Here is a 21,569-nt window from a genome sequence, read left to right as displayed (position 1 = left end):
TGTGTTTTATTTTCTCTACCCTAACTGTATGGGGTCTGTCATTTTTCTGACTTTGTAAAAACCATAGGAAATTATAAAACAAATATAAATTATGCTTTTTGTTTTAGAGTGAAGAAAAATTATGATGTGAAAACACAAATGCTTAGTATTATACATTTATATGTGGTTATTATTTTTATCATATTGACTTTTCAGTCAGGCCTGGCTAACATTACAGAAGTCACATTGACGCACATGCAATTACAATACCATATCCAATAATACAAAACTGACCTTTAGTCTCTAAAAAATGATCTGTATTGGCTGTGCTGTAGTGGACTAGTGTTTCATAAAATACAGTCACATTTCAATTATTATACATTATATACATATATAGATTATTATTATTTTAGAATAACTAAAAGAAAGCTCAGAATGTTCCACTAGTCACTTTCTTAGCCATATGTTTTGAAGCCATTTCATTCTTTTGAACCAAGATTTCAAGCAGATAGGTTGTGTCTTTAGTCTGCTCGAACATAACATATTTTTTAGACAAAACACAGTTTAGTTACTAGACTTGATAAATCATAATGGCATTACATGGTATTCATTTAGTAATTTATTATTTTTCGTTATTCAAATGTATATATAAAACTAAAAAAAATATTTAATTTCACATCCTCCAGGTGCAAAACTTCTTAGGGCTTAGCAAGCTGCAACAAGCAACAACTGAGTACAGAGGTTATAACTAGAAGATATAATTGTTTGTTTTACTTCTCTATTTACTGTTTTTTGTTTTAAGAAAAATTAGTTTAAAGACTTATTTGTAAATAATAATAATCTATATATGTATATAATGTATAATAATTGAAATGTGACTGTATTTTATGAAACACTAGTCCACTACAGCACAGCCAATACAGATCATTTTTTAGAGACTAAAGGTCAGTTTTGTATTATTGGATATGGTATTGTAATTGCATGTGCGTCAATGTGACTTCTGTAATGTTAGCCAGGCCTGACTGAAAAGTCAATATGATAAAAATAATAACCACATATAAATGTATAATACTAAGCATTTGTGTTTTCACATCATAATTTTTCTTCACTCTAAAACAAAAAGCATAATTTATATTTGTTTTATAATTTCCTATGGTTTTTACAAAGTCAGAAAAATGACAGACCCCATACAGTTAGGGTAGAGAAAATAAAACACAAAATATAAAGTTTTACTGAAAACAAACATTTGAAATGTATTTAATAAAATCTTAAGATTTAAAATTTTTTGGGATGAAAAATAAGTTTTTAACTGTAACATGAAAAAGACTAAGCACTGGAACTAGTAATGAAACACACTCAATATTTTTATATGTAAATCTTCAGCAAAAATACTTCATTAAAAAGTCAGAATTTTTGTGTAAAAAACTTGCAATCTTTACTAAAAGTCTACCAAATTTTGTGAAATTGCACATACTTCATCAGAAATAGTATAAATATTTAAGTTGTGTATATTATACCAAACCAGTCACAAAAGGGTTAACTTGGATAAAATAGGGTCATTACTATTGTGATGTAATATTTTTGTCATATAGTTATGAATGCCTTTCCTAAAAATGATTTAAAAACTTTTAAGAGTAAATTGTATCTATTTTTAGTGGTGCTACAATTAAAAATAAAAAAACTTCATTTGCTTCTTGTGATTGGTTTGATTCTTAGAATTTCATTGGTTAGAAAAATATGTTTTTGAATAGTTTGTAAGGTTTCATTGTGTTCTCATATTTTATTCATAGAATAACCTACAGTCTATAGTTAGTTTCCAAGATTTAATTGACCTTTGATTATTTTCTCACTCAGTGGAAATCTAAACTACAATCTTCAGGGTTTCTTGGTTTCTAAATACTTTGCCAAATTTAATTCATAGGTTAATGTAGTGGTATATTGGTGTGATGCATGAGTGGAAGTTCTTCTATTTTAGAAAGTAAGAGAAGCAAAAATTAAAAATAGGAGACCAACTAAGACTGATTTAGTTTGAATTTATTTCTAAGGTATTTTAATATATTGAAGCAGAACAATTCTGACATTAAACTTTCTCCATTCTTACAAGAACTAAAACTAAATTTCTAAAGAGCAAAAATAAAACCCATCAATATTTTGAATAGTGAACCTGTAATAATTACTTAGGAGCAGACACATTCACACTTTTGTATGTGTGTGTGTGTGTGTGGTATGTTCTATTATATGCAAAAACGGCTCGTTTGGGCTGAGAAAACGGTCGAGAAGGTCGAAACGTTGTTCGCTCTTCTATGTAAAGTGTTTTCTCAGCCCAAACGAGCCGTTTTTGCATATAATTTCTCAACAAGTGGGTTTCTCGTCATCACTGATTATGGTATGTTCTATTGTCGTGTTTAAAGTGGTGTTTTATTTCAAGGGGAATAAAGGAGAAAGAGGTGAAAGAGGTGTACCAGGACAAGATGGACAAAAAGTAAGAGATTATTTTTGATACTGTATTGATATATGTATTTATTTATCTAAAAATTCTTATCAGGACAATTGTTTAGGCTTTATCTACTAACTATAGAAATAATGCATAGAGATAATTATATCATTTGAAGGTAAAGGAGGCAAGGCTATGCTAAAATTTACAACTTTTCAGAGAACATCTATTTTAATATGGAATACTGAATACAGTAAAAATGGCAGTTGAAGAGAAGACCATTTAAGCTTCTCCTAAACATTAAAACAGAATCAAGAATCCCTTCAGAAGCTATTACAGACTGGTTTAAGTACCTACAATTGTATGTCCAACAAGTTAACCTACAACATAAAACATAACATGTTCCTTTATTGCTGTAGAGATCATGCACAATCATATTCCATCTTTGATGAAGCCTAAAACTTTTGGTTACTCAGACAGCCCAAACATCAACAAAATTTTGGACAATACCAGTAGAAGACTACGAGTTATACAAGTTGAAGTTAATAGAAGGAAGAAACAGAGACTACTCACTTTCTTGTACAGTCATTATAATGAACTCAAAGAAATCTTTATTTCAACTTTGATATCCTTGAAAAGTGGAAACTATCTCGAAAGCTGTCTTAGTAAGAGCAATCAGAGAAAATAATTGTAAATATGAAATACTTCAATAAATTAAATGGACATCTACATGTACAAACACTTTCACTAACCTGAGTTCCAAAATGTTCTGAATAAGAAATTAAAGTACAAGCTCTAAGCTTTGATTTGGCCATACCACTTACCAAGTTGCCCATTATGAATCCTGGCAATAGCAACACAGATCCTATCCAACACTGAAGCAGAACAATTCTGCCATTAAACTTTCTTCATTCTTACAAGAACTAAAACTAAATTTCTAAAGAGCAAGAATAAAACCCACCAATATTTTGAATAGTGAACCTGTAATAATTACCTAGGAGCAGACACATTCAACATCAGTAGTATTGTCACAAACAGTAGTTGACTCAAAAATAACAAATACAAAGATGTCACCAAGGAGAGTTCACTCATCATATGTATATTGTAAACTGTGGTGTCTCTCCAAGCATTAATTCTCCTGTTTGAAAAGCTGCACACACAGGCAAAGCTCAGCATTCAGTTTTGAAATGACAGGAGAAAATTTTATTTTTACAATATATTCTACAATAAATTATTAGCAATTAACCACACTATCATTCACTTTTCAAAATGTGACATAACCTAAAGTATAAAAATGTAGATTTACCCTATGTTATTGTGGAATGGCTGAAGTGCTTAACAATTGGTGAGTAGTATAAATAGCTCAGGGCTCTGAGTAGTTTAAGAGTGCAACACAGTTAACTGTATTAAAGTCCATGACATAAATTTATAGATTAATGTAAACTTTTCTGATCACTGGGGATGGGTGCTTTTTGTTGTAAAACAAAAATGTAATCACATCAAATGTTTCCAAGACTTTATGCTTATGGTTAGTGCCAACCATAGCTTTATGGACTCTTAAAAATACACAAAACAAATGCTTCTGTTCACCTAGAATTCAGTGTCAAGAACTTGCTGTCCCACTAACCTACTGGTTTTATGGTTTTGATTTTCTCATCTTATGTAATTATGTACTACGTACAGAACTGAAGTAACTTTATGCATCTCCATGGACTTGTTGGAAAGCTTTGATGTTACTGATCTTTCCACTAATACTATGATTATAGGGACTTTTCAAACTATCAGATTATAATTACATACTTGCACAAAAATTACATTATCTTGGAGTTTGATACATTATGCAACAAATTCATATATTGAAAGCATCAAACTAACTCCTTTAAAGAAATGTATTGCATAGCTATATGGTCTTCAAACATGGATTATACTTGAATGTAAAGTTTCAATGATATTATGAAGAACGTCTTGCATTCATTTCATTATTTACTACTACACTCCATTGACAATGACATAAGATTCACATTAAACACAGGGGTAAAAAAAAACTATCTTCCTTTCTTGAACTCCTTGAGGCAAGCTACACAGCACAATATACAGGACAGATATAATTTTATTTTCTGCTATTTTTCTTCCATCACACAAGGAATCATACAAGCCCCCTACACTGAATGCTAACATATACACCATATAAACTTCTGTATGCAATGGTTACTGAATCATTTTTATCACTAATTTTACAATGGACATATTAACTGCTGATAATAACAGTATATAAATCCTTCACCATCATTACTTTGGAGAAGTTACAAAATACAGGTAAAAAAAAGTTAAATATAAAAGTCACAGAAATATCTTGAGAACTCTGGAATCTCTTGTCATAAACATCAAACATGAATATCTAGTATTTATATAAAAACATACATAGAAGAAATTTGTAGATATTATGAGGATAGACTCAAATAAAAAGATAGCACCAAATTCACAGAGACACAGAGTCATTGCTGAACATGCTTTAAAAAGTTGTAGCCTGTATTAATAGTTTCTTCAGCACAAACACTCACCCTGAGTCTTTTATCAAAAAACAATAACAGCATTTAATTATACACTAACAATGCCTAGAACATTTTCTTCTTTTTTTAAAGGGTAGTAAAGGAGAAAGAGGAGGACAAGGAGATCCAGGAACTAAAGGAGAAAGTGTAAGAAAAAAAATCAGTAGTTCTGAAATTTATATGGTATTAAAAACTAACATCAGCACAAACAGTATTTTCTGTTATTAATAAAAAATATGTTCTTGATAATTTGTGACAAACAGTAACTGAAAATAACAAGAGTGAGTTTTGAACTTCAAAAGTCACTTAATATGACAAAACTGAGTGATTCCATAATGACAAAACTAATGAAATGAAGTTGGCTAAGGCCTACAGCAGATTGATTGAATTGTTTTCAAATTGCATTTGGTTACAATTTCAATTGCTTAAAAATTTATTTTGAATGGTAAAGTATAACAACTCAACAGTCTTGTGTATGTATTAATTTATTGAGATACGTTAGAATAATTACAGTTGTAAAAAGAGAAAATAAAACCGGTCTTTAGAAATACTGAAGAACATGTATCAGTAAAAGTTTCTTTCTTTGTATTTGTCCTTGATACTGTAAATGTAAATACCCAGATAGAATGTCTCAAAATACTGAATAATATTTTTGTTATATTCTTAATGTGTTTGACACTGTAGAACTTAACTATATGGTTAGAACATATTTAAGATTGTATCAAATAACTTCTTTAACTTGTTATTGTTTAGGGTTTACCAGGGCCACAAGGTTTAAGAGGAGAACCAGGATTAATTGGAATGCCGGTAAAATTTATTAATTGTTTAGTTATTTTCTATTTTCTTACATTATTAAATTAAATCATTTCAAAATTTAAGGTTTACGGAAATCATTGTCCAGTATTGGTGTTTCATTATTTGTCAAAACCAGTCACAACATATTTAGATTTTAATTTTGCAGTATTATTATGAAAAAATCTTTAAGTGTTCTGAATAACTGTAACAAAATCTTAAGTGTTTTTGTAGATTATTTTAACCATTGTTAAAATTCTTATCTTACCTATGTTAACTTTTTTGTTAATGTATTTAACTTGTAGTTACATCTGGCTGATTCCTTAATAATAGTTTAATTTGTAGAGAGAAGGGATAAAAATTACAAGAAATATTGATTTCCGAAGTTTTAGAATTCTAATTAAGAGACAGATTATACTGGCATAATTATAAACTGAAAAAGTTATACAAATGGCAAAACCATGTGTTAAAACTAGAGAAAAAATTAAATGCTTACATTGCTTTACATTAGAAGTAATAGAGACATAAAAGCCTGCAAATAATATTTGTGACTAGAGGAAAGTAAAATGCTTGATAACATTACATGGCACTGTAAGTAAAAAAAATACAAATGCCTCACAGCTCCATTTACTATAACTGTAGGAAAATTATGGTGTTTGAAAATGCTGTATTTTATTACAAGAAGGTAACTCAATGCTTCTCAATCCAAATTGTTTTCATGACAAGTACTATTTGGAACATTTAGTCAGGTAAAAATGGTTCAATTTTGTATGACTGTATACATTTGGTAGGAACTAAGTTCTAAAGAAAATACAACGGGAGTTTTTGAGTGGTGGTAATTAAAAGTATAAGTTCATTCAACGAATATTAAATTTTTGTCAGAACTCAATTTTTCACTTTTTAATTCTTGAAAACGAAACTCATATCAAGCACATTTTTAGAGAGCTGTTGTGTAATTAAGGTGTATAATGTATTAATATTGTGTTTTGGAGTTCTAAAATGTTCTTATTATATATAATAAATTCATAGAGATGTCCCTAGTAAACAACTGAACATGCACAGTGACTGCTTATTGATGAAAAGATAATATAAACTTCATTATCATCACCTTAAAACACTCAAGAACCTAGAACATAAAACCTAAAGATATGTCTAATATTATTTTAAAGTTTTATTTGTAATGCCAGGGTGCTTCAGGACAACAAGGCTTAGCAGGAACACCAGGATCTAAAGGTCGAAAGGTGGGCTTTAAAAGATTCTTATTGACTTTGATTTCAACATGTGCTGCTCAATTTATTCTTAAAAATACAGAAGGGTCAAAGAGTGCATATCATAACTTTTTTTTTGACAGTTACATTAAACATTTATTAAATTACATTATTTTCAATTCATGTTAATAAACTTGGCAGTCTCTCAAAGTTCATAATTTAAATTTAGTGTTATTCAAGTTTCAATTTCTGAAAGTTAAAGGAAACTATTTAAATAAATTCTCAACCTTCACTTCTGTCACATTATACTGTAGTATTCTGACTTCTCCTTTGTAGATTTCTTCTCTTCCCATATAAGGTTGTTCACCAGTTAAAAATATGTAGTATGGATTTTGACAATTTCAAATTCTTGCTTTATCGAAACATCATTATAGTTTTTAAATCTATTTTGACACACTCCTCCCATATCTTCTTTTGCTGTTTTTTCTTTTTAGAAATGTCTATAATTCTGTGACGTTGCTAATTGGACAAGTTTATAACCAAACAAAGGTATATTCTGAACTATATTCAGAGAAATTAAAAATGTACCACTTTTTATTTTGTATTTTTTTTGTTGCAAAACAAAATTGATCCAGCTCACAGTATTAAGGTTCTTGATGACAAAAAACCTACTTGTAGTAAAAATCTATCTCTAGTTATTTTATTTTAATAAAAGTTTTAATACCCATACCAGCCATCTTGAGATATAGTATTAAATTTGGTTGTTGTGTTATATAATTGAATAAAAACTAATATTGATAGTTACAGTACTAGTTTTGATGAGCCAAATGAAATTTACAAATCTGCTGTCTGTTCATCATAAGCCAACACAACTATTCTAATAACCACATCTGAAAAGGGTGTGAACTGTGTTGTTAAAAAAAACACCAAAAAATATGCAATTCACAGCATTCATGATGCCACGACTGACTTGGTCACAAAGTGATAGGGCTATTGGTATGTTTAAAGTTGATCAGAGCTAGAGAGCCGTAGCCAGAGTACTAAATGTAAATCATTTGATGATTAAGCATTTATACCAGCAGTATGATATTATTGGAAGTTCAGCACACTGTCCAAGACCAGAAAGATCTTGCATGACAACCTGTGTTGAAAACTGATGTATTTAACTGGTGCATCTGTGCAACCAATTTTAACCCTCTACCAAATAGCTGTTACCACTGTTGGGACACAAAAAAAAAATAGATGCAAGTGCCAAAATCATCTGTAATCATCTGCAACATGTTGGAATCCAACCTTATCACCGAGAAAACCATGTTCAATGGTACCACACACATATTCAATGGACACTGCATCTCTGCTTGAGGGCCATATTTACTGAAGAGAAAAGGTTCCAGTGTTTTGAAGCTGATGGAAGACAAAGGGTGTTCAGGAAGTAAAATGAGAGGTACACTGCTCCATGTGTAGAGCAAGTGGACAGATGGGGAGGTCCTAACATAGCGAAATTGGCTTGTATCTCTGTCAATCAATGAACAGAGCTTCAGTTTATTGAGGGGAATTTTAATTCTCAGAGATATCAGGATGAAATTCTTCAGCCAGTGGTTCTCTGTTATCTGGATCAAGTTGGGCTTGATATGGTTTTTCATCAAGACAATGTTAGACCATTCATAGCTCATATATTTAAATCATTATATTTAAATTAAATCATATATTTAAATCATCCAGTTTCTGGAGAACAGCAAGATTAATGTCATTTCCAGGCCAGCACTGAGCCAATTTGAACATTGTGGAAAATCTCTATGATTTACTGAGCTGGCTTTGGCATCAGTGTCTACACCCTCCAGAAACATAACTTGGACAAACACTAAGAATAGACAACTATGCCACCATATCAAATCAGACATTTTGGTTGATTCATAAGGAAATGGATAACAGCCATAATTGAGGCAGTGGAAGGACACATGCTATTAAACAAGAACTGAATTTGTTAAAAACAATTTTTTACTGGTTTATTTATTCACGTAATTGTGATGGATAGAGTTGATTCAAATGTCTTGTTATTGCATCGATATTTTAAAGATGTGTCAAATAAACAATTATTGGGTAATTTGTTTTATTTATGAAGCAAATTTGACAAATAATGTTAAAACGTTAGGTGATGCATTTTTATTTTCTGTGAGGGAATATAAATTAGACTATTGTATCTTTTGTTTAGCAGTTAATTTGATATTTCACTGTGGGAGTTTGATGTTTTTAGGCAAAGGACATTGCTCTTAGTAAAAATGGAAGTTTTTTACCCTATTTGTTAGTTAGGTAGAAAGCCAGACAAATTATATAGATTTGGGAAATTATGTTCTAATACCTTGTATGTATAGGTCTTCTCTAAATGAATTATCATTGTTTGAACAAACAACATAGCGAGAAAAAAAACTTTATTAAAACTTTGCACCTGTATGCAGAAATCCTCGAAGCTAAAATAAATGCTAAGTTTATATGTTTATGTATATTTTTTAAAAAGATAACTAAGATATACAAATTACAAACTTATTAGATAAACTAAGAAAATAAAAACAAATAATAATATATTATTACATGATTACTATTACTACCATAATACTGATTCATTATATTTCAGGGAGATCAAGGAGAACCAGGCAAACCTGGAAATGTAGCAAGAGCAGGAGATCCTGTAAGTAGTAGAAATAGTTTCATAAGTATAACCAAATAGCCACTGTAAGTCTATTCAGCAAACAGCTGTAGATTCTTAATAAAATAACCACAGTACCTTACAGCATGTATGTTATTATCAAACTTGAAACCAGTAGATTAACTATGGTAATATAATAATTGACTGTTATCTCTTAAGTGTATTTTATTTATGTCTTTAATTGTTCCTTACAGCTTTATATTTAACAGCACTTCCAGGATTTCGGTTGCGTAGTAGCCTGTAATAAATAACATCATTCTGGAATAAGCTAAAAACCTATTTTCATTGTTTTCAGGATGAATTAAAACAGCATGCTGTAGGTGCTAGCAAAAACCCAGACTGATTGATGAAAGTGCCATCTAGCTTTTTCAAAACCTTGTTCTTTAATCTTCATGGTCTCTTTCTCTTCTTTGAATGACGTTGACTAACATGGCAGAGCTTGTTGTACATTGCTGGCAAATGAGAATAGTTTTGTATCATCAGATTTCTTACAAATGTTGTTTCTGATCATGTTCATAAGACCATTGTGCATAGAATCCTTAATACAATCATATGGAATGTAAGGAATCGATTGTTCTTGTTAAGAGCACAGAAACCTTATGTTTCTGTCAAGTTTCTTCATGTGAAAAGTTTGATGTCACTGTAGACTTAATACCAAAGAATTGCCAAATTGAATAGACATTTTGCAACCTGTTCGAGTACGATAACAATGTCTTGCTTTCACACTTGAGCTCTTGGATGATCTGTGTCATTCTCTGGTGTCACAAATTTCAAGAAATCCTCAGAAGTATTGCTAGACATTTCATCTTCATCACTCTCTAATAGAAAAGCATAATCATTCCTTCTCTTTTTCCTTCTTCGTGCATTTAATTTGCTGTTTGGTTGTTTCTAACCTACTCTTCATGCCATTTTGACCTCTGAGCCTGAACCATAGTATCTATGCTGACATTGAGGGTATTTTCCACAAGTACCACACATATGCACTTACAACTTATTTTCTTCTTTTCGTGTATTAACATTGCTTTATCAATACAAGATCAGTACACTTACTCACTGAATATCAATAGTATGTCAACATCTGTTTTGTGACTACCCTTGGATCCAATTTTCACAAAGTGTGCAGGAATCACCTGTATTTTGTCCATTCATGTTTTGGTAAAGTTGTTAGCCAATAAACAAATGATCTGGAATGATTTGAAAAATTAGATTATATAAATTCCTGGTTGCCTAGCCCATCCCATGGAAGAACTGTTAGATATTTGTTCATTTAGGTGTGTAATAACTGTTTGTAATTTACCTGCACTGTCTTATATTATTTCAAAATTATTTGCAATTTTATAAGTAATGGAGGACTGCTAATCAATTCTTTTTTGGATTGCTTTAGTTTTAAAAATTTTTAAGTGTACAATATTTTATCTTGTTGATATTTGTCTCTATCATAAATAGAGGACGAATGATATTATTTGCTGACACATTATTATACTCTTACAGTTGCTGACATATTACTGTCTCCTAAAATTTTATAGTATTTTTATACATATTTATCCCTCAGCAGAAGAATATTTAAAATAAAACTCACTTGGATCTTAAACAGGGGCCAGCAGGATCCCCTGGAGTACCTGGTGAACCTGGCATTGATGGAAAGAAGGTAAGACTTGGTTGAGTTTTATGTGCTGTATATATATATATATATAAATGCTTGTCATGTGTCCATTAATGGTATGAAAGTAAGATCTTATATGTTCTACATTTGAAAGTACAGACACTTCTTGTGAACCTGATGGGAGGAAAGAGTGTAAAAACTTATTGGGTTTTATATCTGAATGTATCAACACCTATCTGTTGTTGGTGAAAAGTAAAATTGTATTTGGATTTGCATCGGAAGGTATAACATGTAATTTTCATTTTCCTAATAATGATGAGAAACAGGTAAACATGATTAAGTTTTGGTTCCTAAATACATAGCTATATGTCCTGTTATGTTTTGTGTATGGGCTGGATTCTTTACGCTAGATGACTGTGATTTATCAATGATAAATTTCAACAATAAACAAACAGCACAAAGTCCACTTCTTTTTTTAATAAAATATTAAAACAAGGCAAATGTATATACCAGTTTTCATTACACAGCTAATTAACAGAGTTTTAAATAATCATCTGTTTTTGTCCGATTTCACACAAGGTGATTCAGTTACTTTAGTACACATTTTGCAAAATGAATTATTCTTCTTTGCTGTAATATTACAATACAGTTGATGATAATTTCACTAACATTGTTGGTTATCCACAGTTTTCATTACACAGCTAATTACCACAGTTTTAAATAATCATCTGTTTTTGTCCGATTTCACACAAGGTGATTCAGTTACTTTAGTACACATTTTGCAAAATGAATTATTCTTCTTTGCTGTAATATTACAATACAGTTGATGATAATTTCACTAACATTGTTGGTTATCACAGTTGAATCCAGAGCTTTAAATAATTGTCTTTATTCATTAGAGTTCATATGGGTTAGTTCAATTACTTTAGAACACAATTTGACAAGACAAATTACTCTTCTATACTTAGTTATTACAATACAATCTGTAATAATTTCATTTTAAAAATTGCCACTATACATACTTTATGGCTAGACTTATTAGCATGCAGTCTAGATCTATCTGTTTATCTAACAGCATAACTAAACCTGCTTTTTGGATAGGCATTTATAACTCAACAGAAGCATAGAATATTCCATACACTACAAAATATGATGATGCAATAACACTCATTTCAAATGATGAGAAAATCTTAGAAGATTTTAACGTGATGCAGTAAAACAACAAGTACAAGTTCATAACAGTTAAACTACACAGCATATGGTTCATACACAGTTACATATGATAAATTATCCCTTCTAAAAATAACTCAATTTAACACTCACACCAAAATCATCTAAATCATAACATTTGCATTAAACTTAATGGTTTTTCTGCAGACTTGCAGCACTAGAATCCAGGTTTTAATACCTGTGGTTGGCAGAGCACAGATAGCCCATTATGAAGCTTTGTGCTTAATTACAGACAAACATTAAACTTATACAGATGTGTGTGTTTAACATCCTTCTGGTGATTCTGGTAATAATGAAAATAAGCTAAGATTTTATTATATAATGCGTATAAAAGCATGGGCACTAATTCTAATGAGCCTTGTAATTATAGAAAAAACAAACAAGTTCATATTTCATGGTTATTTATCTGTTTCTATGGTGAACATGAATTATATTGGAAGGATGTGTGGGTTCAGTTTTTGTTAATTATTGGTATGATGCAACAAATAATGTTGTATGCATGTAAAATGTAATTTCTTTTTAAATAGAAATAGGGAAATAAAGTTTTAGTATGAACAATATAGTTTTAAGACATAGTTGTAACATAACTTGTTGTATTACCAAAAACCAAACCTGGTCTTTTTATATATTGTGATATGTATTCTGAGTTCAGTATAACCAAATCTACTACACTTTTCCTTGATATTAATTGTTCCATTTTATTCACTACTGTTATTTTATATTTCACAATTAGGGAGAAATAGGACCTCCAGGTCCCATGGGTCCAGTTGGTCCAGCTGGTCTTCCAGTAAGTGTTGCTACAGAAACATTTTGACTTGGTTTATAGAAATCTGTACTAAGTTAAAGTTGTTAGCATTAAGAAGATTAGTTTATAATTTAAATGTCATTGACTGGGGAGTTGCATTATCATCTAACTAAACTGATTTTATACAAAGGATTTAACAAATAATGAAACTGCATGGGATATTAATATTTGTTTCCCTCTTTGCCCCTCATGAAGAAAGGTCTGCCTTTTAAAAAAGATCAGGTTACAAGGTTTATATTCTTGTCATTATTTGTGTCTGATTTGTAAAATATAAGGAGAAAATAACTCACTTTATATAGATTTATTTCTTGCAGAAACTTCCAAATAGAGGGACAAAATTCTAATTGTTGGTTACTAGAACTCATAATATCAAGAAAAAATTTGCTTCTACTTGGTAATGATAAACTTTTCTTGATGCTCTACACCTACACTATTTTTAATATTTATACACTTCAAAATACAATCTCAAAACAAGGTTCTAGATTTTCATTTCATTTTGATACTGTTCCTAGTATGACATTACAAATTTCTACTTTTCTAATTGAAAATATGATTGAAAAATACCCTTTTTCTGTTGTTATTAATAAGTTATTATAGAGCCTGTAATATTACTTCATTGCCACAGCTACATTAAAGAAATACTCACTAACTTTTTATAGAAATGTTTGTGAGGAAGAAAAATACATACATTTTAAAAATAAAAATTAATGCACGTATAATGTAAAAAATGTTCACTATTGTTTTATTGTTATTCCTTTTATTTTCTAACTATTTAATATTGCCATGTCCACAAGAATAGCATGTAACAAATTGCTTATAAAATAATTATAATTGATTTACAATTGTACCAATATAAAGGGTGTTTGGAAAGTCACTGTGCACTTATATATTTATTAACAGACATGTTTCAATATAGAATACAGGAGGTAAATATGAATGACAATTATAAACAATGTTGAAAGTGACCCTTATTGGCATCAATACAGGCTTGGATCCTTCTTATTTTGTTTCTAAACACTGTTATCAGGTGCTGGATTGAAATAGACTGAATGAATGCTGTTATCGCTACTTTCAAAACTGCACAGTGACTTTCCGAACACCCTGTATAATTACATAAACATTATATAAAATCATTTCAACATTAGATAGTAAAATATGTTTGCCTCACTAAATTTGTGGGGTTGGCTGCAGATCTGTACTTTAAATATTTGCTATAAAATAAAATTAGAAATGTTCAAGGAAGAAAGAAACTCAGTAATGAATAAAATCTATAAAGTTTAATTTCGAAAATTTTTGTGATTTCTATCAGGGACCACCAGGGCCTTCAGGTGTGAGTGGAAGTGAAGGAGCTGTGGTAAGAGAGAGGGCAGGTTTAGCATATAAATGTAAAAAATAGTCTGACTCCAAATAGTGCAGAAAAAAAATAATAAAAACTGTAAAAGGATGGCTTTGAAAATTAAATCAATTCCAATTTGTATTTTACTTTAAATGTTCAAGTCTTTGAATAGCATTTTGTGTATTTTTCACATTGCATTTAATGTTTAATGAGTAATTAGATTTATACAAACAATATACATATGATTTTTAAAAATAGTGAAATGAAACAATTTGCATATTATATTTAATTATTAATTTTGAAATTATATTAACCATACGTTTAGCTGACATAACATGATATACGAAAAACACACAGTTAATTTTTAGTAACTAAAATTTCATTGATTAGTAATTGTTCTTTTTAATAATTTCTCTACAATGCTTAACCCTCTTGTCCTTAGCATCCTTTGTTGTGCATGACACAAATTTTACGTCGTAAATTAAACATTTTAGTAAAGAATGTTTTTTTATGTTATACCAATTAATATAGCATAAAATGTTAGCTGATAATTCATATTTTAATGGTATATAAGTTTTGAGTTCTTAATTCTACAAGAAAGTATCTTAAAAAATCCTGAATTTCCCATAGTGTGAAACACACAACATATTTTCTCTATTTTATCCATCACGTCTTGAAAAAGTACGAAATTATATCGAAATTACTTACTATAAAATCTTCATTGTTCAAACAAACCGTAATTTGTATAGTCTTCAATTTTGTTTGGTTACAGAGCTATCATATAGAAAATCAGACCCCTTTCAGGATTTGTTAATCATTCTCTCTTTCATTTAATTGTAGATTACCTGTAACTAACAGAAAGTCAAGATTTTCACCTATTAGTTGATTATTGTATAACGTTGTTTTCTGAACAGATAAGCATCAATTTCACTCAGAGTACAACCTCCATTCCTGTAGACAAGTTAATAAGTAGCTTGGATGAACCACATAGTTAGAAAGTCAGAAACATTTTAAGAACAAGAGGGAATTGTCTAATTTTTGTGTGTTATTAGTCTGTGTTCTTTGGTGCATTGTTTACTAAAATAAATATTATTTAGTGTATTAATACCATTATTATAAAAAAAGTAGGGATACGTATTGTCGACAATTGAAAGTAAGAAAAAAGAAGTTGTTTAAGTACTTTATTTCTTGTTTTTCATATTTATTCTGTACTTATTATTATAAAAGTAACTATGAGGTTATGAGGTCAGTCAAATCGACTGATTCCCTATAGAGAAAATAACAGATAAAATGTAAAGTTTTACTGAGAAAAAAATGTTTGAAATGTATTTAGAAGATATTAGTGATGATATAAAGGAATTTTGAGATGAATAAAAGTATTTTTAATCTTAACATGAATCATTCACACAGTCTATTCAAAACAAATGCTCAATATATTCATGGACAAACCTTTATTTTGATTTATTAATATTACTTCACTAAAAAATGTGTTTTTCTTTTTGTTTTTTTTATGAGAGTCTTATAATGTTAACTGAAAGAGTGCCAAAGTTTGTGAAGATGTACACACTATATTGAAAGATGGAAGTATTAAATCTATAAAGACTTTAAACAAATACAAAGTGGTCAAGTGGTTGGTCAGATTGACTGAGCCCATGTTGAGAGAGTTACTGTATTCTATTAATAATATGTCTGCAATATACTAAAGTTTGTTTTTTTTTTATTTAGCACTAAGTTACACAATAGACTGTTCATGTTGCACTTGTCATACTCAGTGAACCCCAAAATTCATTGTCATAAGCTTTCAGTGCAATAAATAAATAAAACAACTTTCTGAGTTAACAAAGAAAAATGGACACTAACCATGATGACATAGTTGGAAACAAAATTAAACATTATTCTTAAAATTTTTGTGATATAACACCAGATAAAAATAAATAATGGTTAAGATTTTAACTTTTATCCATCAAAGATGGGTTTCATTAATATTATGTAACAGAACAGCTCATTTGTGTTTAGCAGTTTTAACATTCTGTGTTTTACCATTTCACTAATGATTGAAAAATAGAAGAGAAATCTTAGAATAACTCCCATAAAAAAACAACAAAATGATGAAAGTGTAAATACGGGACTTTTTTTAGTGAGATGTTGTGGATATTAAGGAATTTTTCAAGTACCTTATTATGTGAGCTGTATTTTGTTGTTCATAAAAAAATAGGGCCCAAAGGGAGCTAAAGGGGACATTGGACCCATAGGACCAGATGGCTTACGTGTAAGTTTCATGCTAAAGTTTTTGTTCTTTTTTTTTAATGATCATTTTGTTTTCCATTTTTCTGACATATTCTATGGATATTATTCTCTTTTTTTTAATAAATGAAGTTATGCAGTTATTGATGTTAGTTAAGAAAATGTATGTTATGGAATTCTGCACTATAATATCATAAAAATTCAAAGTATAATTTATCTGTTTGAGAGCTAGTTTCTAAAATAATTTTGATGTTTACAGGGTGAGGTTGGTCTACCTGGAAAAATAGGACCAATAGGAAAGCCTGGACCAAAAGTGAGAAATTTCTTTCACATTTACAATTTTATTTTCATAACCTATCATTTAATCCATAAAATTTGATTACCTATGAATGCAAGAAATAGTTTTAGATTATTAATAATTTGAAGGTATGCTTATATAAAATGTAAATTGAGATTTCCTTTTAACAGTCTTTTTGATATTTTTTAATCCTAAGATTTCATAAATACATTTATGTTGGGAGTCTGTTAAGTATGAGTGAGTGAGAAATATTGTTTTGTATTCATTCTTTTATTTAAAAAAAAATTTAAACAATACAACATAATTTAAGAACCTCTCCATATATTTTGACCCAGTTGTGAAGTGACCCTTTGAATGGGCTAGAGTCTTTTATGGGAAGCCTTTGTTTCAGTTTTTAATCCAGTTATCATGGTTCACATAGCAGATAAAATGCTTCCAAATTCACGTTTGTTTCTTTGCCTGTGTACAATCTGATATAGAATTTTAAAAGGTCAAATTTAGAGACCCTTTTGTAGCTCAAGAACGAAAACCATACAATTACTGATAAACTCTGAGTTGTGTATTTCGTTGTAGTTAGTTATCACTGGATGTAAAAAAAATCAGTTGTATGGTTTGAAATTGACCTTTCTTACATATTCATATGACACGGTAATAAGCTACACATTTCTACAAACTGAAATTTTTTTTTATAAATGTCTAATATCTTGTGGTATAAGGGAAAGATGAAAAGGATAGTAGAGAACTGTGTTTTGTTACTCAAGATATAGTGATAGTGCAGATCTTTTATCATATCCATTCACTAAGTGACAATGAAATTTTACAGCTAATACATTTCCTTTACATTTATAGGGAAAGCAATATCAACTTATTTTGACTAATAAACAGTATGTATCAAATGTAATAAAAGTGATCTATAATGTTGTATAAGCACATATGAACTGCAGTGAAGTTGTAACACATGAAATATCAGAAACAAAATGAGATACTAACTGTGTGGAAGTCAATGATTACACTAAGGACTTTTAAAAGTGAATTCCAGAAACCTTCTTTACTGTAAAATTTATGTTCTCTCCTAAAGATGTGAGGTTTGTTCTACATGTTCTAGTGAGAAAGGTACAAGCTATCTTTTGCAAGGAAGCTTTTTGTGTATGTCTATCTGTAGTTTATAATCAAAGTATGTATGTGCATGCATGCAGTGCTGTCTCTCAAGATTGGGAATTGTTTATAAATTTTGTAATCAATGAAAGTTTTAAAACATTAATTCACCATGTTAGCTCCTTTTTTCCCCCTACAAAACCAAATTAAAATGCTTCTAAAGAAATTGGATAAATGTTGTAGTTATTTATCAATGACCATAATGAAGAAAAAAATTATGAACATTAAGACTTTATAACTGTTTTAAAAACAGTAACATACAAACCATGTCACTTTTCAACTTTAATAAGAATTTAGCATCAGACAAAACCACTATTCCATGCACATCTACTTGTCAGTAATTAATCCATCATTTCTTTTTCCTTCTGATTTTTTTAAGTGTTTAGTGAAGCTTCCTATAAAATAAAATTGATTAATGTTGCATTTTATGAGTCCATAAATGTAAAAGGCCAGTTAATGGTCTAGATTCATTTTTTGTTTCTGCAAGTCATTCATTTCTTTGTATTTTGAGTTTAACACTGATTAAAATTCTTGGATACTTTTATCATCAAAAAATTAAAGATTAGTTTTCTTTTTAGCACTGTTAACTGAAAGAAATGTCATTTCTTCTATTCACAATTTTTTTTTATTTAAGTTTTTTAGTTTCATTAGGATCACACAAGTGTGTATGGTTAACAATGGCTTAATGTAGATAAGTCATAACATCTGAAGCATGATCTGTATAACCACATCCAGTTATTGAAATATTACACTCCCACATTTTTAGTTGGCTTTCCTGATCAGGAATGGATGACCCATCCACATTTCTTTAGTTATGATCAATGAAAATTAACATACTGCATGGATTAAATAAATAATAAAAAAACAAACAAAAACAATGAGGATATGCAATTTTACTTAAAGGAATGTAATCTTATTCATAGCTTTCCCTTCAGTGAATGTAATGTTATTTAATTATGTATATCTCTGACATCTAGTGATCTAGAATATGGGGCTCTATATTCACACTGATGTGCACAACCTCCCAATCTAATTCATGAAAGATCAGTTTCATAGCTACTCTTATTCTGATCTTTGGTGAAATTTACAGTTACAAAAGGGAAACAAAAACCCTAGTAAGTAACTGGTGCTCATAAATCCTATCGTGTTTGCTGTGGTTAGTTTGAATGTAGTTTATAACAGATGATCGTATTAATTCAAGATACAAGTATTCCAAAATATATGCTAAGGAATGAATGTTGTGTTCTGCATGATCAAGTTCTAGGTAAAACTTGTTTATATTATTAATAACTTCTAATCAAAAGTAAGCAAATTAGAAAAAAATTGGAACTAAAATATTAACTTAGAAGTTAATGAAGCCACTTCCACATAACAAACAGTATATAGCCTTATATATTTATAGATATGAAAAATAAATCTATAATGATTAGAATGCACAGAATCAACATTAATAAAATGAGAAGACTCATTAAGTGCCACTGTTTACTTGAAAACAAGTGACACAACTAAAATGTGATTCTTTGATATTTATATACAAGTTATAACATTTCTGGTATATCCAGTGAAATTTAGTTAATGTTTAACATATATATAATAAGTTTGTTAGGCGATGAAGTACAGTTATGGGCTGCCATGGATTGGGACAACTATGACTGCCCTAAACTAATAAATTATCAATTGCATGTGTTGGTTTTTACTTTTATGTCAAGTAACTAAGTTGGTCTTGAAGCCCAAGATGTTGAAAAACCCTGCACTACATAACAGGATATTTACAAGATACTGACTACACAATAATCCCACAACTCTTAATAAGTGGATCAAAGTAAAGTTAAGTGAGAAGAATGGATACAAAGTGTAACACAATGTGCAATTTTTATTAGAACGCTAAAGATAAACACACTGTGCATTTGATAAAACACTTACACAGGACAATAAATTCCCTTCTGGACTATGCGATCCCTGGGACTCAGCACATGTAGCAAAACAAAAACTCAACATATTAAGAAACCAAATAAACAAAGCCACAAAACTATGCTCACCCGATAAAATTAACGATGAAATCAACAAAATAAAATAACACCTCATCAACATCAACAAACTTCCTCCAAAAACCACTGAAAAAATTATATGCACACACTTAGATCACACACAATTAACAACAAACAATAATAAATCCCAAGATACAACAAACTACCAAACCACGCACTGCTGCATACCATGTATTCTCAACACCAGTGAAAAAATAACCAAGATTTTGAAAAAACTTATAACAAAATAAAACACAACATTTCAGTAAACATCAAATTTATTAAAAAACCAGGTACAAAACTAAAGTCCAGACTATGTAAAAAATACACTGACAAACACAACACCAACATAATTTATAAGATACAATGCAACAACTGTCATGACTTGTATATTGAAGAAACAAACAGAAAAATGGAAACTAGATTCAAAGAACACAAAAAAACAAAACACGTTTTTGAACACTGAAAATCAAATAAACTCAATATAACCATAGAAAACACCCAGATACTAAGTAGGGAAACAAATATAAACAAATGCAAAATCAAAGAAGCCCTACTTATACAACAACTGAAACCAAAATTATACCAATATAAAGGAACATCTTTATACCTATACTAATTAATAACATAACATCCAACTTCAGTGCCCATTACAATCCCTAAGACGTGTCTGGCAATGGCTAGTAGCAAACTCTCTCTTTGTTAACCTGAAGATGACCTAGGAAGGTTGAAATGTTGTTTTCTATTTATTAATAAAAGTGTTAATACCCATACCAGCCTTTCTGAGGCATATATTTCACATGTGTTCCCCAACCATTGTTTGTATATTCTCCAGATATCTTCAACACCAAGTTTTTTATCATCTTTAAAAGCTCACTTTAATTTACGAAATATACAATGCTAATCCTTGGTCTTTACATAAGGCATTTTTTTCTGGGATTGTTCTTTTTTTTAAGTTCATCTTCATGTTTGTTTGTGTCATTATTTCAAATTTAATGTTCTCTTTTGGAATATTTGTGCTAATTGGCCAGTATAAACCATATTACAGCATTGCAATATATCACACACAAGTCAAGTAAACACAATTTGAGTTAAATAATTTGAAGAAATACTCTGTTAGTATAACTTAAAAACTTTTACAATAGTTGTTGTACCTGGTGATGTCAAGTTTTTATCTGGTGAAACATTGTTATCATACATATCAC

The 21,569-nt window shown here is 29.7% G+C and overlaps 1 protein-coding gene across 8 annotated transcripts in view; it reads left to right on the top strand.

Annotated features, from left to right (window-relative positions):
* The window catches only part of LOC143230357 (uncharacterized), a 130,026-nt gene that overhangs the window by 81,229 nt on the left and 27,228 nt on the right, over window positions 1-21,569 (top strand). For all 8 annotated transcript variants that reach the window (XR_013016410.1, XM_076463794.1, XM_076463792.1 and 5 more), the window contains 10 exons: window positions 2,408-2,461; window positions 5,056-5,109; window positions 5,716-5,769; window positions 6,942-6,995; window positions 9,595-9,648; window positions 11,261-11,314; window positions 13,233-13,286; window positions 14,614-14,658; window positions 16,856-16,909; window positions 17,144-17,197. Coding sequence is in view for 7 of the 8 variants with exons in the window: in XM_076463794.1 (XP_076319909.1) it covers window positions 2,408-2,461; window positions 5,056-5,109; window positions 5,716-5,769; window positions 6,942-6,995; window positions 9,595-9,648; window positions 11,261-11,314; window positions 13,233-13,286; window positions 14,614-14,658; window positions 16,856-16,909; window positions 17,144-17,197 (531 nt within the window). In the remaining variant the exon portion in view is untranslated. The remainder of the gene's footprint in view (window positions 1-2,407; window positions 2,462-5,055; window positions 5,110-5,715; window positions 5,770-6,941; window positions 6,996-9,594; window positions 9,649-11,260; window positions 11,315-13,232; window positions 13,287-14,613; window positions 14,659-16,855; window positions 16,910-17,143; window positions 17,198-21,569) is intronic.

Source organism: Tachypleus tridentatus, chromosome 10, assembly GCF_004210375.1.
Source record: "Tachypleus tridentatus isolate NWPU-2018 chromosome 10, ASM421037v1, whole genome shotgun sequence".
In the NCBI taxonomy this organism is placed as follows: Eukaryota; Metazoa; Arthropoda; class Merostomata; order Xiphosura; family Limulidae; genus Tachypleus; species Tachypleus tridentatus.
Note: the sequence above shows the minus strand (reverse complement) of the source record. Positions and strands in the feature narration are given on the sequence as shown.